Below are 15,968 nucleotides of genomic sequence, written 5' to 3' on the forward strand. Positions count from 1 at the left end.
ATATATGTAAGTTTAAAGCAATGCTCAATATATATTACTTGAAGGGATACAACCAATGCTTCTCTTTTTGACTGAATGGTGAGGAGATTCAATGGTTTGAGCTCAAATAATATTAAAATTACCCAAACTAAGTGCAAACAGAAGAAAAAAAAGAGGTGGGACAATAGGAAAGGTATTGCTCCTCTTGGTCTGTGCAGTTAGCTGTCACAACTGCAAATCACCTGCATGATTTGCTTGGCAGTAACAAAATGAAGAAATTATTCCATTTTATAGTTTAAATTGTGTCACATCCTGTTAAAGCCAAAGTTAAAACTTCAACTTCTCTTGTAAGCATATGTAAATCGTCAATGGGGGGGGGCGCTGAATAAAATCTCGCCTCGGGCATCACATTGGTTCGGGCCGGCCCGGGCTACATTAATGAATACAGACGACAATAATGTCGCAACAGGAGCATGCAAAATTGGATAAAATTTACCAAAATGACTACTAGAACATGACAAATTATAAACAGCAATAGCCTACCTCCCCCGTTTTGTCCTCTGCACGGTTTGAACAATTTGAATGAGCTTTTGAAATTTAACTCAGAGAGTGTGCAAAAGATCATATCCAGATCTTATGAAAAACGTTACCTGACTGGACAAAATAGCGAAGCACCTTCTTAAGGAATGGTCAGTGTTTACTCATGTGGTTTTAACAATTTCTCCTCAAATCTAGATACAAGCAAACAGAAAAAAAACATTTGCATTAAAGGTGTCTACGGTATTACAACCAGACAAAGCATTAAATGTTGTCATCCACGTTTTGGAGGCTTTCAACTTTGAAAGTTTCTCACTTCCCCTCCTGAGGTATTCAAAGCCCAACCTCCACAGTCACGTTGCAAGCCTGCATCCACTTTGGAAATCCTTTCAGTCCTCTTCCAAACCGTGAATTATGCCTGAAGCAGATGATTTAGGAAGAAAGTGCGTTCAACACATGTGGAAGGCGGTAGTGCTGCAGCATCACATGGAACTGCTCTCTGTGTTCTCGTTATGATGGCACTTGGTCTAGCGCAGATATTACCAGTCAAATAGTAATTGCATTGTAATATATTTCAAAAGTTTTTTGTCTGCAATTAAAATAGCTTATTCTGCATTTGGGTCCACTTGCCTTTTTTATTCTCTCTCCACAAGCTGCCGATTGTGACATCATCAGACATAAAAGATCAGACTCACAGCTGTCATATTGCAGTAGTGTTCTCATGTGGATGGCCAGAGGGTTGTACGAAACAGATTTGAACGCTGTTTATCTTCATGAAGAGGATTTGTGACTCAGACTAGATATAGATGCATCACATTGAGTGTTTTGCGATGAGCTCCTGCTATACAGCATGATGGTTCTGTTGTTCACAGACAGGTTTATTAACTGAAATAAATCAAACTGTGGCAGAACATGAGAGCATGATCTCCCAACAAGAATCGGGTTCTAATCCCCTCGCAAAGAAATACCAAACCAATATATATTTTAGTTGCCAAATTCCAAAAGCTTTAAAAAAAAAAATCATTTCATCAGAGCAATTTAATTTATTCATTTTCCTGCATTGTAGCTGTGTTCATATACAGTATATCATGGGTATAGTTATAAAGACTAACAAAGAAATTAAGAACTTTATATTGCACGTCGTCTCTGTGAAATTGCTCTTCTGCTTCTTGTTGTTCTGCTTCTCCATGTTGTTTTGACTGAACATTTTATGCTATGATTATTTTCCCTCATTGCTCATTCATGTGCGAGGTGCACATCAATTGTATTTTTGGAATAAATGCATTAATACAAAAAATGTTCTCACAGGTAGATAGGATACTACACTACAGGGGTGCCGCTAGCTGTAAAGCTCTATTACCACAGGCTCTCTCCAGACTCCAGAGGTCCCCAACCAAGGAAATTTTTGTGTGTAAAAAAAATCAGTTTCACCAAATTCTGTCCAATCAGGAACAAACGCTGTCTACCAAAGCCACCGGTATCTTAGGCAGGAATTACTGGAGAGTAATGACGTAATTAGTGTTGAGTGATGACGTAAAACTCTGGTTCATGATTGCTAGATGCAAACACGGAGCTGGAGAATTTGGCAAATGGTAACTTTAGTCTGAGTTTTTAGAGACGTTCCGTTTTTACAAAAAAAAAAAATAAAAAGACACAGAGAATCATATTTACTAGGTATAGAATTCTATTATCTTAACAGTTATTAACATATCTAATACAAACAAACAAAATAATGAAAGTATTAAAACTGTGACAATGGTTTAGTGTGGTTTGGTCATGTGACGAGGAAAAGCTCTCCACTTCGGCAGCAGTATGCGGGTAAGTGTTCTTGGGTGTGTGTGTGATGTGTGTAGTCCAAGTATCACGGGGTGTTGAACACCCTACAGCCACTCTGACGGTGAGCAGACGGTCTAGCAGGAGAGTTCAATGTTCATGTGTATGTGTGCGATTTGGTGCCTTTATGGACGTGAGGATCGGTCAATGCCGCTCCGTCACACTTAACATAGCCTTTTTTTGTTATTTTTTAAATCACCTCAGCATTGTGCAATATTTTGATCATTTTTGCTTAATTTTCTTCCACATTTTATCAGTATTTTAGCCAAGAGATGGCACACTTGTGATAGTGTGATAACTAAGTTTTCGTGTCGTGTTGAACTTTGACATATTGTCACCATCTGGGCGAAAAGATATCTAGTGTCTTCTATCAATGTTTCCTTTTAATGTGAAGTATCTTTGATGTAAAGATCAAAGGAGTGGAGAAAATACTGCACAAGTGTTAAACTGCATTGTGGGCACAGTGCTACACACCAGACAGAAGGCCGTGTGCATAGATGCAGTGTCAGTGCTTGCTTGGATGATGCAAGGTCTGTGTTCTTACTCTTTAAATTATTTTCCCAAACTTGTCCAGGCCATTTACAGGAAATTTTGGGAATTTTCCAGTACACTCTTATATGCCAAACCCACACCTGCACCGAGAGAACATGTAAGGAAGGATGGACCCAGAAGCAAACAGTGAGGCGGACCCTGCAAACAATATTTGCATTGTAAATACAAGTGGAAGCAATGTCTCCAGGTGGTAGATGGTTATAAAAATATAAATTCAAGAATTTGTACTGTAGTCAACAACTGTTCTGGTAAAGCAGGTATAGTCCAAGTACAAAGACAGCGCATTTCAGAACTTAACAAATGACAGCTTGAGCTCTTGCTAGGTTGCAGTAAACATAATTACTTTCTAAATGCTGAAACCGGGCATTGAACCAGGGAACTTTAGATCTTCTGTCTTACACTCTCCAAACTGAGCTTTTCGGCTATGCTGAGTATTTCTATGTTATTGTTATTGTTTCTATGCTATGTTTGAGTATTTCCCTCGAAAAAATAGAAAAAAACGCCGGTGCAGTTGATTATGATGTTTAGAATGTTCACTTAGAACCTTTCATAACTCTTCTGCTGTACCCAGGTAGTGTGAGCTCCCTTTTCCGTTCACACCAAAAATAGCCGAGGGTAGGAAAGGTTCCGCTAAGCCTCTACTCTGAACCAAGTCACAACAAGGGTCTTCGGCTATCTAGATATAGCAGTGAACATAGGCACTGCCCAAATGCCGAAACCCGGGAATGAACCAGGGACCTTTAGATCTTCAGTCTAAAGCTCTCCCAACTGAGCTATTTCGGCAATGGAGAAGAGTGTTTGCAGTATTTCCTTAGGCAAAACATACTGTGAAAAAATTTGGCACACCAGTACAGATGATAATGATGTTTAAAATGTTCACTTAAGTCCTTGTGATCCCAGCCTAGCAATGTCTCCAGGTGAGTGTATCGTTGTAGGGATAGAATTAAACCTTAACAGTAATAGACTGCACTGTGCTAAGGATACTAGTAATACTACTATGTTTAAGTAGGAGGCCTCAGAATTGGATCCTTCTGGAGGTCAAATGAAGATAAACAGGCATTTAAAAGGGTTTAAAACCTCAATTTGCTCAAGGTCTCCAGGTGTTAGATGGTTGTAAAGAAGAAGGTGAAGCTTTGCAGTGAACTGCAAAAGTAAATCTATTATGTCCAAGTACAGAAAGATTCTATTGAACAAAGAAGCTACTGACTCTTTGCGATCTTGCTAGACAGCAGGAAAAACAAGGACTGCCCAAATGCCGAAACCCGGGATTGAACCAGGGACCTTTAGATCTTCAGTCTAACGCTCTCCCAACTGAGCTATTTTGGCGATGGGGAAGAGTGGTGGGAGTATTTCACTAGGCAAAGTCCTTGTGATCCCAGCCGAGCAATGTCTCCAAGAGAGTGGATGGTTGTAGGGATATATTTAAAACGAAATAGTAATAGACTTTACTGTGGTAGTAATACTAATATGTTTAAGTAGCAGGACTCAGAATTGGATCCTTCTGGAGGTCAAAGACTTTAGTGTGCTAGTAATACTAGTATTACTACTATGTTTAAATAGGACTCAGAATTGGATCCTTCTGGAGGTGAAATGAAGATAAACAGGCATCTAAAAGGGTTTAAAACCTGAATTTGTTCATAGGTAGGTAAGGTCTCCAGGTGGTAGATGGTTATAAAGAAGAAGTTGAAGCTTCGCAGTGAATCGCTCAAGTAAATCTACTACGTCCAATTACAGAAAGAATCTGTTGAACAAAGTAGCTACTGACTCTTTGAGATCTTGCTAGGAAGCAGGAAATGTAAGCACTGCACAAATGCCAAAACCCGGGACCATTAGATCTTCAGTCTAACGCGCTCCCAACTGAGCAAATTCGGCAATGAAGAGGAGTGGTTGGAGTATTTCTCTAGACAAAGCATACTGTGAAAATTTTTGGCACGCTAGTACAGATGATAATGATGTTTAAAATGTTCACTTAAGTCCTTGTGAGCCCAGCCGAGGAATGTCTCCAGGTGGGTGAATAGTTGTAGGGATAGAATTAAAACGTAACGGTAATATACCTTACTCTGCTAGTAATACTACTATCTTTAAGTAGCAGGACTCAGAATTGGATTCTTCTGGGGGTCAAATGAACATAAACAGGTAGTGAAAGGTTTTAAACCTGATTTTGCTCATAAGTAGATAATGTCTCCAGGTGGTAGATGGTTATAAAGAAGAAGTTAAAGTTCTGCAGTAAACCGCTCAGGTAAATCTACGAGGTTCAAGTAGAGAAACATTCTGTTGAACAAAGTAGCTAGTGACTTTTTGTGATCTTGTTAGATAGCAGAGAACATAAGCACTGCCCAAATGCCGAAACCCGGGATTGAACCAGGGACCTTTAGATCTTCAGTCTAACGCTCTCCCAACTGAGCTATTTCGGCGTTGGAGAAGAGCGGTCGGAGTATTTCACTAGGCAAAGTCCTTGTGAAAAATTTTGGTACACCAATACAGATGATAATGATTTTAAAAATGTTCACTTAAGTCCTTGTGATCCCAGCCTAGCAATGTCTCCAGGTGAGTGTATTGTTTTAGGGATAGAATGAAACCTTAACAGTAATAGACTGCATTGTGCTAGTGATACTACAATGTTTAAGTAGCAGGACTCAGCATTGAAGCCTCCTGGAGGTCAAAAACAAGAAGCGACAGGTTTTTAGACATGATTTTGCACAAGTGTGAGGCTGATTCAGAGTAGGTAATGTCTCTAGGTGGTTAATGATTATAAAGAAGAAATTCAAGCGTAGCAGTCAACCGCTCTGGTAAATCTGCTGGGTCTAAGTACAAAGACATTATGTTGAACAAAGTAGTTACGGACTGCTTGTGATCTTGCGAAATTGCAGTGAACATATGTATTGACCATATGCTGAAACCCGAGACATTCAGATATTGAGTCTAACAGTCTCCCAACTGAGCTATTTCGGCAATGGAGAACATTGGTTGGAGTATTTCTCTAGGCAAAACATAAAAATTTTGGCATTGTATTACAGATGATAATGATGTTTAAATTGTCAAATGTTCTTAAACAAGAAGTGACAGGTTTTTAAATATGATTTTGCACAAGTGTGAGGCTGATACCAGCTAGATTATGTATCCCGGTAGTAGATGGTTAGAAAGAAGAATTAAATAAAGAATTTAATAAAATGAATGTTTTTATTCATTGTCATTCATTAAATGATTTTTTTAATTAATTGCATGTGGTATTAATTAAATAAATGTTTTATTTAACATGTATGTAATGAGTTACAGTTACGTAACATTTAATGAGTGAAACGTCCAATGAATTCATGCAACTTTCTATTAATTAATGAAACATTTAATTATTTAATGACACTTTTATTTAATTATTGGATGGTACATTTATTTATTGAATTTGGCACTTGCGGTCCTCCATACGTCAATGCCCGACGTGTCATTGACAGTTAAGTGACTTTTGTAATTGTATAGTGGACGTCGACCAGTATGTGTTGTCATTTGGAGGCTTGTCACACCTACCGATATTGGGGAGAGCTTAAGAAGCGGAAGAGGCACAAATAAGAAAAAATTGGGAACAATTCGTGTTTTTTTTTTTCTACTCACCGAGTGCGAACCTCATATTTCGCACAGCGTATTGATTGAAGCGCTACCGATGTCGCTGCTGAGTAGACGATGTTGTAAAGTGTTGTGTGGCGTTCTTTTTGTTCGATGGTTTTGAACGCACCACAGGCTGCGTCACCAGGTATCCCAGAAGTCTTTTCACCAGGAAGTGGGAGGCTGTGGAGCTCTTATGTTTTGACAATGATGGAGGAAGAAGAGTGTGAGTTTGCCGATGATTTGGAGGCAATTTTGCATCTCTCACCAGAAGTACAACTAGCGATTGAACAGGTAGTGTGTGTGTGTGTTTTTAAGAATAAGCAAAAAGTTGCTTGACAATCATTGTTGACGGATTTTCTTTACAAACTACGACGGATGTATACATTTATATTAACGTTGTGGCACTACACTTATGTATTTTACTGTATTTAATATTTTGTTACACTAGCTAATAAGTCTATTGAATTTACTAAAATATGTGCTAGCTGTGCATGACCTGTGTCCTCTGAAAAATGTCAACGAGCTAAATATCAATATATTACCGTCTGTTTTACGAGTTTTGCGTTGCATGTTTTTAATTTAAATATATATAATGTGACGCGTCGACTAAACTAAGTTTTGTCATGTTTTCACAAGGTCTTTCCAAGTCAAGATCCGCTTGATAAGGCCGACTTCAATGCTGTGGAATACATCAACACATTATTTCCAACTGAGCAGGTGAAACGGCAGTACAAGTCTCTTTTTTAAGTGTATATACGATATATAAAAAAACCAATCTTAAATTAACGTCTCAAATGAGAAAACAAACAATCTGGCAACATTATTACCAAATAGTATAATGCCGATTGAGAATAAAGATGAACACGGGAGAATTAAAAATGTAACAAAGGTAATAAATACAGTATTGTAGTTTTGTTTTGGGAATGTAAAATTGTACTTGTGTACAGTTTGATTTCAAAAGTTGACAATTTGATTTGAATGACTAAATTTAGATTTGTGAAAATTGAATTTTGCAATAATACTTTTATAACATTTTCAAACAGCACATTTTAACACGAGTAAAGTCAGAGTCGTTCTGATAATAAATCTTTCACAACCTCACATTTGCTTGTATAGGTGCATTGCAAGAATAAGTTAACCGATTTCACAGGGCAGATTTTACAAAATGAAGATGTTACAGATGATAACAACATTAATCATTTTTGGATCAACCTTTTCACTGTGATGCGACATGAAGGTATTTGTAACAAAAAAAAAAAATCAACCAAGTAAGCCCTTGCATGTCATTTGGCGAGTAATATTCAGTGAGGTTTACAATTGGTGAGGTACTGACAGTAGAATCAGATTTAGGAACGTATGAATGTATGCCTAACTGGATGGTGTGGCATTTTGTTATTAATATTCTTTTCACATAAATATTTGGTCATAAAATCATTCCACTTATATTCTTATACATGCCATAATGACAAGCACTAAACTGTGGCCAAGCTGAGCCAGCATTAAGGACCATACAGGTGGAATTTAGCAATGTGGAGAAAAAAATGAATGAATGAATAAACCCAGCATAAACAATTCATAGTAACTAGAACTGGGCAATGTACTGCAATATTAAGCAACACAATATGCATATCACAATTCAGTTTCCTATAGGCCCGGGCGATCTATCGATATTCTCTATATTTTTTGGCTTTGCAAAGAATAATTGAGAAGCGCTGGCTTGGCCTTAGTCTTAAGTGATCTATTGTCGTCCGTCGTCAGTAATAGTTTTATATTTTAAATATAAACAAATGCTAAATGGGTTTCAATACGACTTCACAGGAATGTTTAGCACCTTGCCCTGACTAAGTGTTGTTTTTTGGAAGTGACTGATAAAACTCAAGGCCCTCTTTTTCATAGTTAATATTAATAATAATGAATAATTATTAATTAATAGTTATTATTATTATTATTATTATTATTATTATTATTATTATATCCAAGGTGAGGACCAAATGATGTCTAAGAATATTATGGTTTCATGGAGCTAGGTATCAAGCTGAGTTTTCACAATGCTGAAGCAATATTCAGTTGCCAAATTTTTGCACTGTTTTGCATTAGCTGTGTTCACATCCAGTGTCAACAAGGTTTTGCTGTTGCTGTTGTTTGTTGCTGAAAAAAGCAGTTGCCCCATAAGAAAGACATTGGTTGGTTTGCAGCATATGTTTCTCCAAAACCTGTAATCACCTTTCCGCCTAAATGATGCCTACATAGATGTGTAAGTTACCCATGTTGTTGTCAATAACAGTCCATAGAATTGCAAATGGTTCTTTTCCTCTTATAGGACAGAGGACAGGATTTCCAGAATTTCCCCAAACTATTTGGCTGTTTTGCAGAACATTATTTCATAATGTTGCACAATTCTAAAACTGGCACTGTATGAATCGAGCAAAGCTGAATCATCAGCTTCATATCGATATCCTTACAGTAACAACTATTGGATGACCGACTATCTACTTGACTTTTCTGTTGCTTGGTTTAATGCAGTCCTTCTCAAGTTGTGGGGCGATGTGATGGCAGGGGTGGGTGCAAGCAGGGAAACTGATTTGGTTTTATGCCGTGTAGTGTAATTTACACATATATGGCACCAGGTGGTGCTGTGGCATTCTAATTGTCAAAGTGTGTGGGAGTTCTAAACTTTCAATAGCGGTGAACAACTTTTTTTTCTCAGTTAAAGTATTAATTAATATGATTTAGAAAAAAATAAGCACAATATCTCATCCGTTTTTCTTTGGGTTAGAATAAGTAAGATTTGTTAAGTAGTGTTAACAATCAAAATCTCTTTACAATTTTTTTTTTTTTTTCAGCAGTAGCAAATGGTTGAGTTGGTCAGAAATGTTTCTTACTTTGAATAAGTATTGACATATTATTTGCTTCAGGCACTTTGGTGGACTCTAAGGTTTTGTTTCAGATTCAGAACAGGCTGTAACTTTTATAAACCCTATTAAAAAGTTAACAATAAAGCTAAGTTAACATATTATTTAAATTGCTTTTTTGTTGTTGTTTTTTGTTTAAAAATATACAATTTTTGGTATATTTATACATTTTTCATGGATAATGGTCTAATTTATAGTCTCCGCGGCAGCAAATGTGTTCTTAGCTACTCATACAGATACAATATGGGTACTTGACAAATCAACGTGAAACAGCATTTTTTTTAGTACAATTTTTTAAATACTATTTTATGAAATTCCGACGTTAAAAGTCTGAATTTTCTTTAACTACTTGTGGTCTGCACTTTTTTTTTTCACAAGCTTTTTTCACACGCCCGGACATAAATTGTCCTGCGGCGTGACATCATATTACACAAAAATTTAAAAGAATAATGATAATAATTGTAAATACAGATTACTTGAATTTAAAGTTTAAAGATCCCTTTCTGCAAATTATCATTACTAATCTGCACTTGTAATTTTTCATAACCGTTTTAAATTTGATTATTTAATTTTAGCCTCTTTTAATGCTCATACTAATGGATCTTTCTTATAAATGTATGATAATGTGATGAAATTTTTTTTCTTATGCTTAAATTATGCCTTGTTTTAAAAACACACCTCGGCACTGGATCTACTAAACCTTCCGAAAAGCCTTTTAATTGAATTTGAATTGATGTCATACCACATGACATGATGTCACGCCACATGACAACATGAGACGCTGTACAATTTGTAGAAATGCAAGGTGCAACTTGAACAATCAGAAATTCAAATCATGTGACAACATACAAAAATGTAGATAAAATATTGTTTCTTCCTGTAATTATTGTATTTGAATACACCAGATTCATAACTAAAACACTGAAATTCATGAAGTGTTTTGACCAAACGTTTTTACCTCAGAAAATCTAGGATTATCAACATTTTAAGAACATTTTAAAACCACTTTATTCACAATTTGAACACCTTTGACACATCTTTGTTTTGATTTATAACCACCATTTTGCAGCTAGAAGTTGAACTATGAGCCAGTTGAGGTTTGTTAATTTAGCTGCTCTGCCACAGGGCTCAGACCCAGAAATTGCCCCAATGATGTCATCTTGGGAGTAGCAGATGGAGTCTTCCTTTTCATGCCACTGAAAAGCATTCTTTTGCCCATGCTGTGCCATACAGTTCACTTTTATTATCGCTTGTCATCATATTTGACAATGATGTCATGTCTTTGTGTGTGTGTGTGTGTGTGTGTGTTTATATATATATATATATATATATATATATATATATATATATATATATATATATATATATATATATATATATATATATATATATATATATATATATATATTTATATATATATATATATATTTATATATATATATATATATATATATATATATATATATATATATATATATATATATGTGTGTGTGTGTGTGTGTGTGTGTATTTATATATTTATTTATTTTTTCTAACCATATGGTGCCCGACCTGCTTCAATGCCGCAATTTAAATAGTTAGCAACTGTCTTGTAAACCACCAATCCAGCATTCTGCCACGAGCAAAACCTCAACTTCACGATTTAGCTCATTTTCAAGTTGTCGATTTTTAAAATGATGAATTAATGAAATGAATTTGATTTTCTCCATCTATTACAGTTCATACACCCCTGTGAGATAATAATTTTCCCAAAAGCTCTGCTCTACGTTTGTTTCCTTGTCTGTCCCTTTCAATGATTGCTACTCTAGTCTTATGAGCCTCTGGGTCGCAATAGTTTGCTGCTGGATTAATTTAGATTTTCTTTTGTAAAGAAAACAGTTCAAACAAAATGGAGAAAAAAAAACAACAACATTTGGAGTCTTTCGAACCGTGCAACTCAATTTATTTTGTTCATTTTTCTAAATCGTAGTACAGTACCAGTCTACTTGTGTAGATATCCGACATTTCCGTTAGGGGGCTCCGTAAACCAATAAAATATAGCTGAAACAGCAAGTTGAATAAAAAGGTTATTTCAGGATTTAATATAAATCGTTTTACAGAAACACAGTCACATAAATATGACATGAAACAGATAATATTTTTGAAGTCGGTAAATAACTTGTTGCTTCAATAATCACTTCTTGAATGCTTGACTTTTTTCCTACCCTAGTCCCTTGCTAATATTGATGATGTGGTAAACAAGATACGTCTGAAAATAAGGTGAGTAGATCTCAGCATAAATGTTTCAATTCTGTGATGTATGCATATACACAGTTAAAAAATGTGTTACATTCTGCAGGCGTCTTGATGACAACATCAGGACAGTGGTGAGGGGTCAAACCAATGTTGGGCATGATGGCAGACAGGTGAGTTGACAAGTTACGTTTTGCACTTTGTGTTTTCATTCTAAAAAAGACTTTCATGAAGGTCGGCCGGTTTTCCAAGTAGGTTGAAGACGACCAATCAGTCTTACCATACCCCACACCTCAAGATATTCCTTTCAGTGTAGTATTTCGGCGGCATCTGAGAATTGAGTGCTTGTGCAAATACTCTAAATTAGTCTGAATGCTGGTGTTCATTCATGGCTTAAGTAAGACACTGACAAATTGCCTTTAAAATGTAAATTATTTTACTGGACAATATATGAGCCTTATTCCAACGTGATAATTGGTCCAAGAATCATCCAATTCAATGTTCAACACACACACACACACACACACACACTACATAGACGAAAGTGTTCACATTATCCATCTCCTGCTGTTAAGATGCAGCGAGTGGATGCTCTCATGTCTGGAAAAAGAAAGATCCTTCTTGCTTTCCCTTTCATTTGTCCCCACTGCAATCCACGGAAAAGGACATGATGACTCAGATTCATCCCCATTGCGCAAACTGTACGTCTTTACGAAAAAACATGTCTGGGAAATATATCCCCTTGTGTATACTTCTTTAGTAAAACCCAGCCTTTCTTGTAGGAGCATGATGGAAAATAGCGGCCTGTACATATTTCATTCAAGCCTTTTCCCAGTCAAGGCTTTGTGGTTTCAAGGGAATATGACACCTGAAGGTTGAGCCATGAAAGTTCTGAAAAGTAGACTTCATTTGGTGCGCGTTGTCTGCTGGGTGTCTGCCGTGGTGGCCATGCCTTTTCCAGTGTGCTACTGTTTGGAAGCGGAAACACTTTAGTACAACCCCAGACGAATAACATTATCAGGTTGCACACACACAATGACTTGAGGTTGTTTTTCCAAGGCCACAAAGCAATTCCAACATTTCCAGAGGAAAAATGTCTTCTACAGATGGAAAGATGGCGAGGTTCTCTTTTCAGGATGGAGATTTAGACATAACAGCCACAATAGAATAAAACCAACATGATCAGCGATGTTGTCTATTGCAGCGGTTCTCAAACGTTTTGGTATCAGGGACCCTTTTTAGAAAGCTAATTGTCCAACGACCACCATTGCAAATGTTTGCGGAAACAAAACAAAGAAAGAAATAATTGAAGCCAAACTTAAGTGCCCTTTTTATTCAGCAACAGATTCCATTTGGCAACAAGTATACTTGTAACTTTGCAGCTAAACTGAAGTCCAGAAAATAAAAATTGTAAATTGCTTACCTCATAATAACAAACTCGGTCAATTTCCCCCAAACAGGTTGCTGCCAATTATTTAGTCAAAAACAGCACTATAAAATAAAATGCCTCTTTAGCAAGCAATTGTAGACACAAAACGCTTTTTGACAAATTGAAAAATGATTACATTTTTTACAAAATATTAAACTGGTTGAATTGGTTGCTTTATTGAAGAGTCATGAATTCTTTCACATTTTAATATAAAATAAAATGAAATGACCATGACTATATTGTTTTGATGAATAACCCAATGTTCTGTCCTTCCTAATGGCTTCTATCAAGGTAGACAGATAGCGCACTATCACTGCACTATCAACAGTGGCCAGAGGAGGCGCCAAAAAACAAAGACTAAGACAAACAAGGCACAAAACTGTAAATGTTAAAAGATAAACTAAATCAGTTCCAAAACTCCCCAATTATTTCACGGACCCCCTGCAGTCAGGCCCCTACTTTGAGAACCTCCCATCTTTTGCACTTACTTTACTAAGTCTGATATGACCACTGGTTTACACTGGAGAGGGTAATCTTGATGAACCACATGGTGTTCACTGTGGAAGTGTGAGGGTACCCTTAACCTTGGTTTGAACCTGGTCTATTGGACTAAAGACATTGGTACATTGATCATGTCACCATAAAGCCACGCCTTTTCCGTGTTACATACTGTATATAACTAAAGTATGCCATTCTTTATCACTATATTTTATGTATTTCTGGAATAGATTCCCCACATACAGTATCCGCCTCATTTCTATCCCCACCACCCTACCCCCCGCCTCGAGAGTAAATCTTTCAGGAGTCAGCAATCCCCAACATGTATTTAAAATGTGTTTGCCACATATGGTCTCTTGACTAACCAGCATACTTCTGACGGGGAACACTGTGGTAGGCCATGACACTTTATGTAAGATGAATTTTCAATCCATGTGCTCAGGGGTCAGAAGTGTCATGTTAAGAAGTTTGGCCAACTGTGATGAGCCCAGTTGGAAGGACCCTTAAGACTTGTGACCTGTGAGAAATTGATCCTGAGCATGGATGCCATGCAAGGCAGATTAAAATAGAGCATCGCTTGTAAAAGGGAAAGGTAACGTGCAAGTTATTCCAGATGAGCTACTACAATATAAAATTCAGAATGCTATTGCTAGGGGCCATCCCAATTTTGGCATATCGTGTACACTGCTTGGATTAATGTCCTTTTCTTTGTCCGTGTCTTCCACTTGTGTGTGCGCTTATTTTTTGTCAGGCGTGGTTAAAACACACTGCATCAAAAAATGTTTTGGGGGGCTTTTCGTCAAAAAGCTTCACGTTAATATTTAATGTAAAATTTTAATATTTCATATTGTCAGAAAAAGCAGTTCAGAGGCTGTTTTAGTTTCCACACGTATCACCCCCGCGCTCTGTCTTTGACAGATCCATTTATTACTTCAATCTGGCACGAAATCCGTTTTTAAGCCTTTCTAACAATGTGCTTTCTGCACTTGTCATTTAAAGTAAGTATCTGGGACACAAACAGCATAATGCATTAGTTTTTTCAGTTATATGGTGTGATTTAAAAGAAAATAATCGTATCAACTATAACTGCTTTTTTTCATTCTCAATTTAGAGGAGGCTTTTGCAATCATACTTTCTTTGTGTAATAAGTAACACTATATGATGTTTGCATCAAACGCTATGCCACTGGGACTCTGTTTCAACCGTCGAATGATTCCACTAGATGGATTGAGTTTATTGTATTGAACTCAAAACTGTGACACATCTTGTACTAATTTCTTTTAAATTAATGTCAAAAAGAGTTGATGAAGTGTCTGGTTTGTCTTAGGTCTTCTTTTCCCTTCGTATTACCTCAATACTGACTCTATGTGATGGGAGCTGCCGCTTATTTCATGTTAAAGGCATACACTGTTGTGTTTGTGTGGAAAGGCAGATAGCATCTCTGGCATGAAGGCGCCTGCTGGGCAGTGGTCTCCCTCTGCTTTCCTCTGAGCTAAATACAGGAAATGAGCACTAGGCAACAAGCCAGATTGATTCGGCTGAGTCTGCATGAGTGACAATTGCCGCCTTGAAGGATCTTGGCTTCAGGGTGTACAGATTTTCTTTAAGATCACCTACATGGAGGGAAGCTCTTTAAAATGATGGGGAACTCCCATTCATCCAATTGCCAGATCAAATAGCAGGCATGGGGTATACCTCCCCTTTTCCAGACATACATTTGCTAGTATTAACCCCCTCCACTGTAAATGTGTCATTTTTTTCTTCGAAGGAAAACCGCAACAAGGTTAGGATTGCTATCTAAATTATGGCAACACTTAATGATGCTATACAGCGTTTTCTTAGCCAAATAAACCAGAAAACAAGTCAAGTGCGGGCCAGTGCCATGTTACAACACATTCTAAAAGCATAGTGGTTATGTGACTGCTCAAACCTGCCTAAGATGGTGCTTCAAAGGATATGCCATTATTTTTTTTACTTAATCGGCTTAAATTAAACCTTTTAGGTAATCAAATGATGTTGATATTCACACTTTTTTTGACAATTTTCAGTGGTCGGCTGTGTTAACACAAGGCACATTTCAAGAGCACATTTGAATTTAAAAGTGCAAAAGTTAAAAGCAACCAGGTCTTTTTTATGAAAGTGAGTGTGCCATACAAGGCTATAACAATACATTTGCTTCTAAGCTGCCATATTAGAGGACATTGTTTATTGTGGTGAAATATTAAAGCAGCACACCAACTGTTTTACTACTCTAACTTTTATGATTAAATGAGATCTGTTTTATAGGCTATCACAACTACAAATTATTTCTTTAACCTTGGCAGTGATGGTCCTCATGTTGATCTTAGTCCCATGGTCCTTTGCCTCATTTTAGTCAGTGCCCATTTGGCCAATTA

General features: G+C 36.9%; 1 protein-coding gene and 3 non-coding genes across 4 annotated transcripts in view; 1 reads left to right on the forward strand and 3 right to left on the reverse strand.

The window, feature by feature from the left end:
• Window positions 1-3,611: 3,611 nt before the first annotated feature.
• trnaf-gaa (transfer RNA phenylalanine (anticodon GAA)) lies at window positions 3,612-3,684 on the reverse strand. The gene has a single exon. It is a non-coding gene; the product is annotated as a tRNA-Phe (tRNA).
• Window positions 3,685-4,154: 470 nt separating this feature from the next.
• On the reverse strand, window positions 4,155-4,227 carry trnaf-gaa (transfer RNA phenylalanine (anticodon GAA)). The gene has a single exon. It is a non-coding gene; the product is annotated as a tRNA-Phe (tRNA).
• Window positions 4,228-5,242: 1,015 nt separating this feature from the next.
• On the reverse strand, window positions 5,243-5,315 carry trnaf-gaa (transfer RNA phenylalanine (anticodon GAA)). The gene has a single exon. It is a non-coding gene; the product is annotated as a tRNA-Phe (tRNA).
• A 1,360-nt stretch (window positions 5,316-6,675) lies between these two features.
• The window catches only part of vps53 (VPS53 subunit of GARP complex), a 27,574-nt gene continuing 18,281 nt past the window's right edge, over window positions 6,676-15,968 (forward strand). Inside the window, exons 1-4 of the mRNA XM_088427422.1 lie at window positions 6,676-6,792; window positions 7,138-7,218; window positions 11,623-11,672; window positions 11,752-11,818. Of these exons, the coding sequence (XP_088283548.1) occupies window positions 6,706-6,792; window positions 7,138-7,218; window positions 11,623-11,672; window positions 11,752-11,818 (285 nt within the window). The 5' untranslated portion in view covers window positions 6,676-6,705. The remainder of the gene's footprint in view (window positions 6,793-7,137; window positions 7,219-11,622; window positions 11,673-11,751; window positions 11,819-15,968) is intronic.

This window comes from Hippichthys cyanospilos, chromosome 11, assembly GCF_059441005.1.
Source record: "Hippichthys cyanospilos isolate Australia breed blue-spotted pipefish chromosome 11, RoL_Hcya_1.0, whole genome shotgun sequence".
NCBI classification, from domain to species: Eukaryota; Metazoa; Chordata; class Actinopteri; order Syngnathiformes; family Syngnathidae; genus Hippichthys; species Hippichthys cyanospilos.